Below are 13,898 nucleotides of genomic sequence, written 5' to 3'. Positions count from 1 at the left end.
GGTAAATAATAAACACTGGAATTTGAAGCTTATGAAAAATGAAACTTTAAATTAGAAAGAAAATCCAGATGAAACATATGGATGTTTTAGCTAAAATAAAATATATAAACCTTCATAAAAATTTCCTATATTTAATAACTAAAGTTAGTATATTTAAAGGGTTCAGGATTCAAGCTTTAAAAGTTTATGTGTTAGTTTTAAGGTTGATATATTTTGCATCGCATCTTTACATTTAATGGAAAAAAAAAAATATAACGATTGTGAGAAAAATCATAAAATATATGTTAAATAGCTATTTTGGTGAATATATACTACAAATAAATAATTTTTCGATGTATTATAATGTGTTAATGATAAATTAAAAAGTTTTTAAAACAATTAAAATTATAAATTATACTAAAATTTTTATAAATAGAATTACATATCTGTTTAGTATATATTAAAATAAATTCATAATTAGTATTAAAAAAAGGTAATATATTAATGCTATCCAAAAATTATTTAAATAAAAAATGAAGATATCACATAAAAAAACAAAACACATAACTTATATAATTTTTTTAAAATAAGTCATTTATAGTTGTTATTTCGATAGCTGTGTTATATATCATTAGTAAATGCATTTAGAATATCTGATGTACTTATTATATAAATGTGAGTATAACGTCACTGTTATTTCTAAGAAATGAAATATAAACTTTACAATGTTCAAGCCAAAGTAAAATAAAAATAATTATATCAATTAAAATTATGTAAAGAAACTATGAAGTTTATATATATAAACACATAAATCAATTAAAAATGGTCTTCAAATAAAGTAAATGTCCAATAGAAAGTGCGTAAATTTAAATTTGAAGATGTACATATATATAATGAAGAAACATTACATATTTTAGGAGAAATAATAAGTATTTATTCTAAAAACTATATGTTTTTAAAAGATTGAGAAAATTGAAGAAACATTTTACAATTCATAAATAGTTTAATGTTTATATTATTAACATTTATTGCTATAATTCTAAAATATATCAAGTTTTAGGATTTATTGCTTTAATTTATTTCAGTCATATTACTATGTTGTACACACACGATATACTGTCTTGTCTAATATGGCATTTTCTTTTTTTTTTTTTGTTTCAAAATAAATTGTTATAAAAGATGAAATTTACATTATTTCATTAAACCTTTTATTTTTTTTTGTTTATGTAAAATAAAATAACTATAATAATCATAATAAAAATAATAAATATACGAAAATTTTGATTAAGTTCATAATTATATAGAATGAATACAAAGACTAAAAGCATAATTAGAGTTAACCATTTTAAAACCAAGGTGTGTTTTTGAATAAATGTCTAGTTTTTACTCCTTTTTATTAATTTTTTACTAAATTTTTACTAGTAGCACTTTTATTACTTTCATGAGATTGTATTTTTATTTTTTTACATGTACACATACTACATTTATGTATTCAAAAAATGACTAAACCTTTTATCTTTGAAGAATTTTATTATAATATTTCTTAGAGATAATTAATTTTTCTAATTTTTCAATTTCTTTTGCAATTTACATTTCATATTCTGTTAATTTATTGTGAAAATATTCCTTTATTCTTTCAGCTTCTAATGCAAAATACTAAATTATTATTTTCTAATGACTTCATAAATTCTTTAAATTGCCTTTTCTTTCAAAGTTATATTTCCAGACGTACTACGGAACCTGAGTATAATTCTAAAAATTATAAATATTTATTTATATTTATATTTATATTTATATTTATATTTATATTTATATTTATATTTATATTTATATTTATATATATATATAGGTTATAAATTTCAAAGAATTTTTATTTCGATATTAGTAAAGCTGTAATAAAAAAAAATTTATTATAAAAGATAACCATAATATAGAAAGTTTACATAAGTTTCTTCATTTATTGCTTTTTATTTTTTATATTATATAACTAAAACGATGTGTCATCAAAAATTAGAAGACTACACATAAAGTATTCATAAAAAGCAAAGAAAAATTCTTTCTTTGGTGTCACATGTTTTTGCGGGTTCATTTTATTCTATTCCAAAAAATTTAATAATTTTTGTTTTCTTCATTTTAAATGAACAAATAATGCCCATGCAATAACTTTTTTCAGGAGAAATTTATATTTTAAAACAAGAAGTTTTAAAAAATATGAATAAACGCTGTAGTACACTTGTGAAAATATTTTTTATGTTACTTAAAACGGAAAAAAAAAATTTTTTTAAGTATTATTTATATTTTAATTTATATATTATAATTCTAGATATTAACATCAGTGTTTCTATACATATACTTCAAGTAAGAGATACTAAAGTACGTTCTTTTTTATATATAAATCAAAACATATTATATTTATTTGTTCATTTTTCTCATTTGTCACAATTCAGAAAAATAGTTATATTAAGAATAAAATATGGAATAACAATAATTTCTGGATGAAAAATAATTTGTTGCAAAAATATTCCAATACTATATTTAACTTTTTTATTTATAAAAATAAATAGTTAATTATTACTTTAAAATATGGTAAGCGAAAAAAGAAATATCAATAGAACAAAACTATATACTGATATAGGTAAACCAATTAAATGTTTGCATGTATTCTAATAATTTAATAAATATTTGCAACTCCTGTTTTTTTAGAACAAATATGGTTGAGTTGTAAATGATGATTTTATATAATGAATTATAATAATAATTTTTGGTGCATATGTACTTTTGTTTTTTTTAAACCATTGTTCTGTATTTGTTCTTTTATAATAAAAGTATAATTATTTACTCTTTTTTTTTTTTAATGAATGAATAAATCATTATAACTAATTTAAGTAATTGGCAAAAAAAAAAATATTAAATTTTAATTTTTTAAGAATTCCTTATACATTCATAAATCATAAAATATTACTATTATTTATTTTTTTAAATATTTTTGATAAATTAGTTAAAATAAAGCGTGTAAAAAATACCAAGTTTTATCTCCACTGCATTAATAAAAAAAAAAAAAAACTAAATATATATATATATATATATATATATATATATATATATATATATATATATATATAAGGTGTTGTTTATGTTGTAATTAACTTGTAGCAATGTTATAAACTATTTTTTAAAATGTTCATAACAGGTAGTTCATCGTTTATTTTTTTTAAAATAAAAAAAAAGTATATATATATTTTGTAGCAATTCTTAATAGTAAAATTAAATAAAATATTTTTACATTTGCATTATTAATTAATTTTTATGATTTAATTAGAATAATTCATTCTTGTATCTTAATTAAAAATTGTTTTCTGTCTTAATAATGTATATATCAAATATGGAACGTTGTAATGTAAGAATTTTTGCTTTATCAAGAAAAAAATCCTTTGCTGTTAATGAACGGAATATTAACTATTATTTTACAAATTCTTTAGAAGGGACAAATAAAAAATCTAACAAAGGAAGTATCAAAAATTTTGTATTTTCAAGATTTACAAATGTACTCTTTCTTGTACTATTGTTTTTTTTAATGAAAGTTAGACTAAACACAATTTCATCAGTACAAACACATTACTTTCTTTTCATTAATCCTCATCCTTTTTTTTTTTTTTTTTCTAAATAAAGCTTAAAAATTGCATTAACCTTTTTTCCCTAATTTTATATAATGACACTTTTACAGAACAATTCTGTGTATAAAGGTACTATAATATCACAAATTCAGTACAGTAATAGGTACGTAAGAAACTTAGCTGTATCATTTAATGAACAAGCTAATCAAAGTAATCTAAGTTGCAAAGATTCTAATCGTAATGTGACTGATAATTCATTATCAACAGAACACAATTATAACAGTGGTAACAAGACAAATGTATTAGACTTATTTCAAACAGTAGATATACCTGGTGATAGCTGGATTACACATAATAATCAAATGGAAAATTTTTCTAAAGGTTCATTGAACACATATAATAATCAGATGGGGAATTTTTCTAATGGTGCAATGAACACATATAATAATCAGATGGGAAATTTTTCTAATGGTGCAATGAACACATATAATAATCAGATGGGAAATTTTTCTAATGGTACAATGAACACATATAATAATCAGATGGGAAATTTTTCTAATGGTGCAATGAACACATATAATAATCAGATGGGAAATTTTTCTAACGGTGCAATGAACACATATAATAATCAGATGGGAAATTTTTCGAACGGTGCAATGAACACATATAATAATCAGATGGGAAATTTTTCTAACGGTGCAATGAACACATATAATAATCAGATGGGAAATTTTTCTAATAGTGTAATGAACACATATAATAATCAAAAAGACAGTTCTTCTGAAGATGAATCATATACGAGTAATAATAAAAAGAAATATTCTAACAGCCTTTACAAGACAAGTGAAAATACAAATCCTAAGGGGTCAAAATACTACGAAAAACTATCTGAAAAGGAATTACAAAAAGAAATAGAAAATTTAAGTGAATATGTTCATATTAGGGATATGTTTAACATATATAATAGATTGGTCTCTATTGAAAAAGATAAATTTCATAATATGCTGAAAGATTTGAGTAATTATTGGGAAGATCTAGCAAGAACTATTAATTTGATGGGAAATTATAAGACCAGAATATGGCTCAAGGTCTATAGGGACATGTTATATGAATTATATAATACTGAACAACAGTCATTTCAGATATTAACTTTATCAATAGAAGATGAAAAATTTTTATCGTTCATGTTTACTGAAACTATAAATTCAATTAAATCTTTATGGGAATCATTTACAAATAATACGGAATGCCACTGGAAAGAATATCTAAGTAAAAATGCTAGCTATTAATCTAATTAAAGTTCCAGCTGCATCTAAAAACAAAAAAAATTACATACTATTATTTTTATATTACTAAAAGAAAATTCATATACATATATTATATATTGGTTATAGATATCTGTGCTGACAGATCATAATAATTTCTCAATAACATAATAAAATTACTTAAATATTAACATATATTAAGTATTATATATTTATTGGGTCGAAGGTTTTATTTTTTTTACTTAAAAATATATGAAGAATTTATATATTCATTGAGATCTCTAGTTCCTTTTGTTTATAATTTATATTACATTTATATAAATGAAAAAAACGAAATTGAATGTGATTTTTTATTTTATTTTTTATGAATTGGAAAAATTGAATATAAAAAAGTATTTACAGTCCCATTTTTTCTATTTTCATTATCATGGAAAAATTCTGTTAAAAATGTATCACATGTATATATATATATATATATATATATATATATATATAGGTATGGATAAATGTTTAAATATTTCTAATTTTCTATTTAAATTTAACTATAAGCTTCATATCATATATGTGTTTATTTTTAATTCGTATATCACATTTATGTACCCAACAATGTTGATAACTCATTTCGTTAGTTAATATATAAACTTCTTAGCTTATATGTATGATGATTTTGTACATCACAGCTAATATATATCATAATGTGAAAAATAAACTATTGTGGGAATCATAATAAGAAAATTAAGGTATAATTTATTTTTACAACTTTAAAATACATTATATATATAGTTATTAAATTATTAGGTAGAAAACACATCATGCCTTTGTTCTGATGAATTGCAATTTAAATAATTTAGTTCACTTAATAAATAGACAAAAGTAAAATATTCTATAATAAATAGTCGTAAACATTTATAAGTGACTCTAAAAATATAATAAAAACTTTATAAAAAAATGAGTAACAGGTTAAAGGACAAAAAAGTACAGGTTGTATTGTGTGCAATGATAGACTCACACAGTTATAATATAAACTGTTCATATATATTCTTCATTATTCGATCTTAAAATTAGTGTCTTATGTATATTTGCTTTTAACTAATATTTATATATTTTCCTTTGTATCAAATTTTCTAAACTCTTATAATTAATAACGGTTCATAACATAAATTGTTAAGATTGGAGTAAAATGAAATAAAAATAATAGAGTGCACTTTGAAGTAGTATAATTATGTATACATATAATTCCATCCATGTAAAAGTTTATTATGTCAACTTAAAAACAAAAAAAAATGATCAAGTAAAAAAAAAGTTAAAGTAATAATATTAAAATTCACGAATTCGTAAGTTTAGTTTTTTTTTTCTTTTTTTTTTAAAGCTAGGTATTTTAAAAAAATGCTATTATATTGTAAGTATATTATCAATTTATAATAAAACAGTGAATCTTTAAATTATTCGCTTAGATATAAAAACAACAGAAATGGCTAATATTTTTATTATTTAAATTGATTCAACATGAAAGTAATAAAAATAAACATATTATATTATTTACATGAATTTCTGTTATGGTATACTATGTTTATAAAATTAATTATCATACAAGCCTTTGTTAACATAAATATTTACAACAATTCTTTAATAAATACTGCAACTACATATAATTCCAATATAAAAAAAATATTCGCATATCATTTTTAAATAGATGAATATTGTCATTACTAAAATTGTAACAATTAACATTTTGTAGTTCATTGTAAAATAAAAATTTAAATTAATGATATTCTCCTGCTTTCCCATTTTCCTTGTATTTTTGTTTTTTTTATTTATTAAAATATATTATAATTTACATTAACTATATAATTTATTTTTACTTAGCTGTAATGTTTACATTCATCATTTTATATTTATTTATTGCACAGTAATATCATATCTTCGTCAATAAATTTATTAACCGTCCTATTGTATTTCCTTCTAAACCATTTATATATTTCTTATATTTATGCGTATTAACTTTAACTATTTTATGTTATTTTTAAAGGTTAAAAAATAATTAATATATATATTATAAAACTAGTAAATAGAATTTAGCGTCACTAATAAATACTCAACTTTATATATATCTATTACAATTCAAGACACTGGAATTATATATGAATGAAGAACTATATATAAAAATAAGTATGTTACTTTTTAAAAGAACTTTTTATATTTTAGATTTTCAAAATAATTACAACAAAACTATTTTAATAATTTACGAGAAAATATACTAATAATTGATAAGTTTTTTTTTCAATTTGCAAATATATTATTTTTTATTTTTTGACTTCCATAACTCATATTTTCATTTATCGTACATTCTTCCATGTGTTCTTTTTTGAATTTATTTTTTAAATTTAATGTTCCTATGCAAATTAATTATATCAAAGTCCTTTTTCCCTATTATTTTTAACAAATTTTTGTTCAATAGCTTTAGTTATTAAGATTTAAATTATTAGGATATATTTTATTAGTATATAACATCCATTATATTATTGCACATTTTATATTTAAAATTTTGAGTTATTAAGAGATAATTTTTTTATTATTATTTATGAACTAATAACACTAGATTCATTTTAGTGTTACCGAATTTATTACGATATTTTGGCTTTTTTCATCATTTTTATTTAGGTAAAATTCCTAAAATTCTGAATAAATGTATTTGCTTTATCACTTATTATTTTTAATCTGCTTATTATTTCTTTTTTTTTAATCGGAAATAAAATTCATATTGATGTACAAAAATATATTCATACTACAAATAATCCTAACCATGTAAACTGCTTTCGAGTTATTTAATTAATTTAAAAATGTAATATTGAATTATTACACTATATAAAAATTTTGACTTTCATTTAATTACTTATGCATTATTTTAAATTTTATAATGTAAAATAATTCGTTAATTATATAAAAATGGTAATTTTAACTAAAATAGTATGTTAAGGGAAAATTAAAGATTGGTTTCGTTTAAATTTAACAGTAGGAACAAAAGTAGTTTCTATTTTACATTCTATGTGAAGTCATCAAATGAAATTAAAAAATCGAACTATAAAACCATTAAAAAATTAAATAAAACAATAATTTAACTTGATAATATAATTCCTCTAAGAGTTAATCAAAAAAGGATTATTAATAATTTTCTGGAATGTACACATTTAATTTATTTTACCATATAAAATTACCCATTAGAAAAAAATATATCAAAAACTAACAATGTATTATAGTGATTTTTACTAAAATGAAAAAAACTTAATATTTTATATATATATTTTTTTTTTTATATTAATATTAAATGTAATTTCCATTTTATAAAAAGAATTTTAATTAAAAATTAAGTTTATCTATAAAGGTTTTTTAATTATAATTATGTTCGAAAAAAAATAAATTATAATCTTAAAAAAAAATGTATTTATTTTAAACTTTATTGTATTCATTTTCATTGAGCAAATCGAAAAAATAATATGTATTATGTTTATGTCGAAAATTAAAGAGTTCTTATAATATAAAGATTAGGTAAAAATGAAAAAGGAAAATAATAAACTTTTATAAATTATTCATATTATAAAAACACTCTTAAAATAATTTTTTTTTTATTGAAAATTTTACTTTCTTCATTGTGATAATTTTTAATAATGGATAATTTTACACATATAAAAATACTTAAAGCATTAATATTATAATTTATAATTAATGCATAATTTATAATTTTATTTCTTCAGATATGCAAAAAATATTTGATAGTTTTTTAACCACCATACATATTAAATTATGCTTATACATTTGATTTTATTTTACATTTATTATATTGTTGCCTATATTTTGTTCAATAACATGTAATCATTTTTGTAACAAAATAAAAGTAAAATGTTTTTAGTGAAAAGATTTTTAAGTGAAATTATTACTTTAGGTTACTCCTATTTTTTTTTATTATACCTATATATTAAAATATTATCTTTGAAGTATCGTTTAAGATTGGATAGTATGCCTGAACTTTTAAAAAATTTATTAAAAAATAAGTTAAAAAAAAGATAATTTTTTATCTTGAGAAATTTTAAATTTACAGATTTCAAAGCACTATGGATTAAAAGAAATAAATTATTAAATGTATATTATTTCTATCCCATATTTATATAATTTAAAATTGAATATATAAATTAAGTGCATATTCCACGTTGCACATATTATTAAAATCCGCGCATTAATATATATATATATATATATTTTTCGCTATTAAACATTATTATCTCGTTTCCTAATTAGAGTTCGTATAGCATAGCAAAATAAATTCTAATTTATTCTCATTTCTTCTTTTTGCTTCTTTTTTATATTATTTAATTTTTTTTTATTGTATATTTTCTATTTACTTGTTTTCCGAATTTTTATGTAAAACATATTATTAGGATAAATTACAAATATGTTCAATAAATTTTTTTACTTTTTTTTCATAATTGATATATAAAACGAATCTGAATTGCAATAATAAATATATAATTTATTCTCAAGTAAATAAATATATAATTTATTTTCAAGTAGTTTTTATCCTTTTGCATTTTATTATATATGTATGTATATATTATATTCATTCAATTCGTTAAATTTATAATTTTTTTCTATACTTTAAAAGAAATCAAAAATTTCACATAAATTATTAAGTTTAAAATATTACTTTGTTTTACGCAAATAATTCTTATCATTCTAAAAATATTATTTGACGAAAATGGTTATATTAAAGAGGAATAACACAACAGAGAAAATAAATAATTTTCTCTGTTTCATAAAAGTATCAATTTTCTTTCTTTTAATTTGGATGTTAAATTGTTTGAATTGTGTAAGTTGATATAAGATATATATATATATATTATATGTACCTTCTTACTATCACGCCTTGTGAATTTCTTACAGTTATTGCTTTAACAAGAAAATATGAATTTCGTTTTTAATTTTATAAAATTTTATGCAATTTTTAGGAAAAATGTGGTGATAATTGCTATAATAAATATGGACTTCAAAAAGTATTCGTCTCACGAACTCATAGGTCATTAGCAGTATTGAAGATTACAACAAAAAAACCCTATTTAAAAGGCCGTCTTATAGTAAAAGAAAAAATTTATTGTGGATTTAAAGAATATGAAGAAAATTACGAAATGAAACATTACAAATTAAAGGAAAATGCAGAAGATGGAAATAAAAACTGTGATGAAAAATATGAAGCAACAAATTATACATTTAAAGAAAAATGCCCCTACGAAATAGATATATGTTCAGGTTCTCCTGGACCGGATATATATGAATTAAGAAAAAGATTCCCCATTGTTGGACAAGAACCGTACGAAGATGAAGTTGATTACATAGTATATAATGAAACGTATGATCTAGAAAATGGAGAAAATATACCTACGAAAAAGACCACAGAGTATCTTAATCTGCAACAAAATGAAAAAGATTCTGAACCTGCTCCAGTCCCTGCTATAGAAAAGAAATATACACAAGTTCCTGGCCAAGAAAAAAAAGATCAAGAGGATAATCCTCCTAATGTACGAAAAGAGAAAAAGAAAAATCGAAAAAACAAGAAAGAACAAAACTCTTCAAAAGAAAATTATCCTAATAAAACAGAAGATCATGATCAAAATATATATTAAAAAGCTAAATCATTACAACAAAATTAGTGTAGCTAATAAGAAATGAGATAATAACAAGAGAATTAAGAGTAGTTAAAAAACAAATAACGTGAAATCAGAATTTAAATAATTTAAAAATCAACGAATAATGAACTATTAAAAAACAAACAAGAAATAGATGTGATATTGTTATTTCTTTAGTAATTTTTTAGATAAGAGAAATTAACTATTAAAAATTTACAGAATCAAATGATGGATAATGTGTAAAAAACGAAATATGAAAGAAAAATTAAATTTCTTGAAAAAGTAAAAATAATAGACAAAATAAAAAATACCATAAAATACAAACGACAGATAATATACAACTAAAATTAACAACTGAAAAAGAAAAAAAAAAGGATACTAAAATATATATATTTTTTTATAGGACTTTACATTTTTCCTTTTAGCCGTATCAGTAGTTACCACATTTTTAACTACGATATGATTATAAAATGTATTCATTTTATCAAGATCTTGTGCGTTTGTCTGAATAATACGTTAATTATTTAATCATGGACAAACATAGAACTTATAAAGTAGGATATAAATCATTTAAATATTAGCTATAATTAAGGTTTTACCTTAAAAAAAAAAAAATTTACATCGTGCTCTAGTAATTTATAACTATCCAGCATAATATCAGAAACTATAAAAAAATATTTATCATGAATTTTTGAATTTAATTTTAAAAAGTTTACTTTTAAGAGATTAGTAGAGAATAGTAAAAATATAAAAATTTTATCATTTTATAATAAGAGTGTTTTTTTTTTTTCTTTTTTTTTGCGTTAACTATATATTCATTATAATGCTATAATTGCATTATATATATATATATATATATACGCATTTTTCCTTGTTGATTTATTTGTACGAACTATTTTGGTGTAGAGTTTTTATGCAAGTATATTTATAGAAGAGATTATATATATTTTTATTCGAAAACACATGTATACAATACTTTATTAAGATTATTGTTAACGTAATTACATAACAGTGGTAACTCCAAATTTATTAAAAAAAATACACAGATTTTCTGAGTTCTAAAAATCTCACATGTACTTAATTTTAAATTAAAAAAATGTCTTACTTTTTTTAATTAAATCGAAATAAGAACTACATTTACATTAAATAAGGATATACAATAAATGTACCCTCTAGTTTATTTTTTTCTTTTTATATATAAATATGTTTATATTTAAATAAGTAGATTTTTCCTATTAACTTTCCTTTCCATTAGAGTTATAAAAAGGTTCTCATACAGCTGTTTCTTAAATGTTAATATATAATATGAAAATAACAATATATATATTAATAAAATTTTAAACTAACAATATATGCTATATATAAAATACTTTTTTTATTTTCACATAATCTTTTTCAATTTTATATTTATACATAAAGTATCCTCAGTTTTTTAAATTAAAGAGTTAATTGTATCCGACAAAAATATTATATATATTATTTGTGGAATATTTAAAGATAAATTTTCTATCAAAAGTTTTGAAAAACTAATTAAATACATTATAAATTTAATATAGATATGTTATATTTTTATTCTATTACAAACATAAATTATAAATAGGTGAATGGATGGACAAACATTTTTATTTGTTTTTAAGTTTTTAGTGTATATATTTCATTTTTATCTTGTAATGAAAACAACATTAGTGGAGAGTGTGAAACAATTATACTCTTATGAATTTAATTTAAATAAAAAGTAATGGAACTAAATTTAAAATGTATTTATTTGTCCCCTCCCACTACCAACTTAATATCATTTAGGATATATATTAATTACCTCAATTGTGTCATCCTACATATTAGCGTACATACCTATTAAAGTACATGAAACAAAAGAGTTTTAAAAATATAGAAAAAAGGGTTAATTCTTAAAATTAAAAAAAAGAGAAATTTATATTATTTTTAAGTAAATTAATCTTAATTTTTTTAATAATTTTGAAATTAGAAAAAAAAAATTTCTTACGTCTAAAGGTGAATTGTTTTATATGGAATTACTCCTAAGTAATTTCATAGATTCGAATATTAGCTTAAGTTACAGTATTAAACGAAAGGAAGATTTAGATTTTAGTTGAAATTTAAGAAAAAAGAAGAGATGAAGATTTTTCAAATATTTCTTTTTCAGTTATAATACTTAATATGGATAAGCTTATTAGATTTCCTTTTCTATAAAAATTAATAAATCAAAACACTTGAAACTAACTTTTCCTATATTTATCACAATTACATATGTATATATTTTTTATCAGTTATTTGTTAAGTAAAATGAATTCTTTTTTTTTTTCTTTAATAAGAATTTACATTATAATTATTATTATATAAAAAGTTAGTAATATATATGTCAAATAAAAATTTTTAATTGTAATGACTTAGCTAAATATATAATCTTAGGAAAAGGAATAAAAGATATCTTCGTATAGAATGTTTACTCATAAAATTTTCATAGATCGAGATAGAATAATGATGTTTTTGTTAATTTTTCCTATTATAGAAAAGGTGTATATTATAAATACGAATTTTTTTTTTTACAGTAATAACAATATATCGATATATGGGGACTCATTTTTAATGATAAAATATTCAGATATATTGAAAATCTTTAGTAGAAAAGACAATAATATAATAATATCGTTATATTACTTTTTCACGGAATATTAAGAATTTCCTAAAAGCAAAATAATTGTAAATTAGATTCTTATTAAATAACATTAGAAAAACAATTTTAAGAGTAACTAAGCGAGCAATTTAAAAAATTTAATAATTGGATTTATTAATAATATGTAGTTTGCTAACTCCATTAAATTGAATTAAAGTTCATTTCTAACTAATTAAAGGCTTATAATAATTTAAAACACATTAAGAACAGAGCTACTTAATTTTGCTTCAGTTTTTTTTTTTTTTTTTTTTTTTTTTTATGAAAAAATTTATTTTATTTGTAATTTAAATTATACATAATTACTTCATAAATTATTTGTAATATCTTTATTAATATTTTAATAACTAAAAAATAAATAGTGTTGTACAAAAAAAAATATATTATATATATATGTGTTCTCTTACTAATGTGTCTTTTTGTAATAATATATTTTTTCACTATTTTTACTCTCTTAAATTGCTACAATATATAACTGCTTTGTACTCCAAAAATTTTAATTAATAAAATAGGTAGTTATATTGTATTTATATAATATTATATATTAATTCTTCTTATGTTTTTCCTTTTCTTTTGCTAAGTGTAATATAAATTTATCTTAAAGTTCATTTTATATAGAATAATTCACATTTTAAAACCTACTAATCAGAAAAATCAGAGTATAGCATGCAGATAA

The 13,898-nt window shown here is 19.6% G+C and overlaps 2 protein-coding genes across 2 annotated transcripts; both read left to right on the top strand.

Moving 5' to 3' along the window:
* Positions 1 to 3,688: 3,688 nt before the first annotated feature.
* Positions 3,689 to 4,882, top strand: MKS88_001246 (uncharacterized protein; the record flags this gene model as incomplete). The annotated part of the gene is made up of 1 exon (XM_067214157.1): positions 3,689 to 4,882. One exon carries the CDS (start codon positions 3,689 to 3,691, stop codon positions 4,880 to 4,882), a length of 1,194 nt encoding a protein of 397 aa, XP_067075172.1.
* Positions 4,883 to 9,608: 4,726 nt separating this feature from the next.
* MKS88_001245 (uncharacterized protein) lies at positions 9,609 to 10,530 on the top strand (the record flags this gene model as incomplete). The annotated part of the gene is made up of 2 exons (XM_067214156.1): positions 9,609 to 9,719; positions 9,859 to 10,530. 2 exons carry the CDS (start codon positions 9,609 to 9,611, stop codon positions 10,528 to 10,530), a joined length of 783 nt encoding a protein of 260 aa, XP_067075171.1.
* Between the last annotated feature and the right edge of the window lie 3,368 nt (positions 10,531 to 13,898).

This window comes from Plasmodium brasilianum, chromosome 4 (genome assembly GCF_023973825.1).
Source record: "Plasmodium brasilianum strain Bolivian I chromosome 4, whole genome shotgun sequence".
Taxonomy (NCBI): Eukaryota; Apicomplexa; class Aconoidasida; order Haemosporida; family Plasmodiidae; genus Plasmodium; species Plasmodium brasilianum.
Note: the sequence above shows the minus strand (reverse complement) of the source record. Positions and strands in the feature narration are given on the sequence as shown.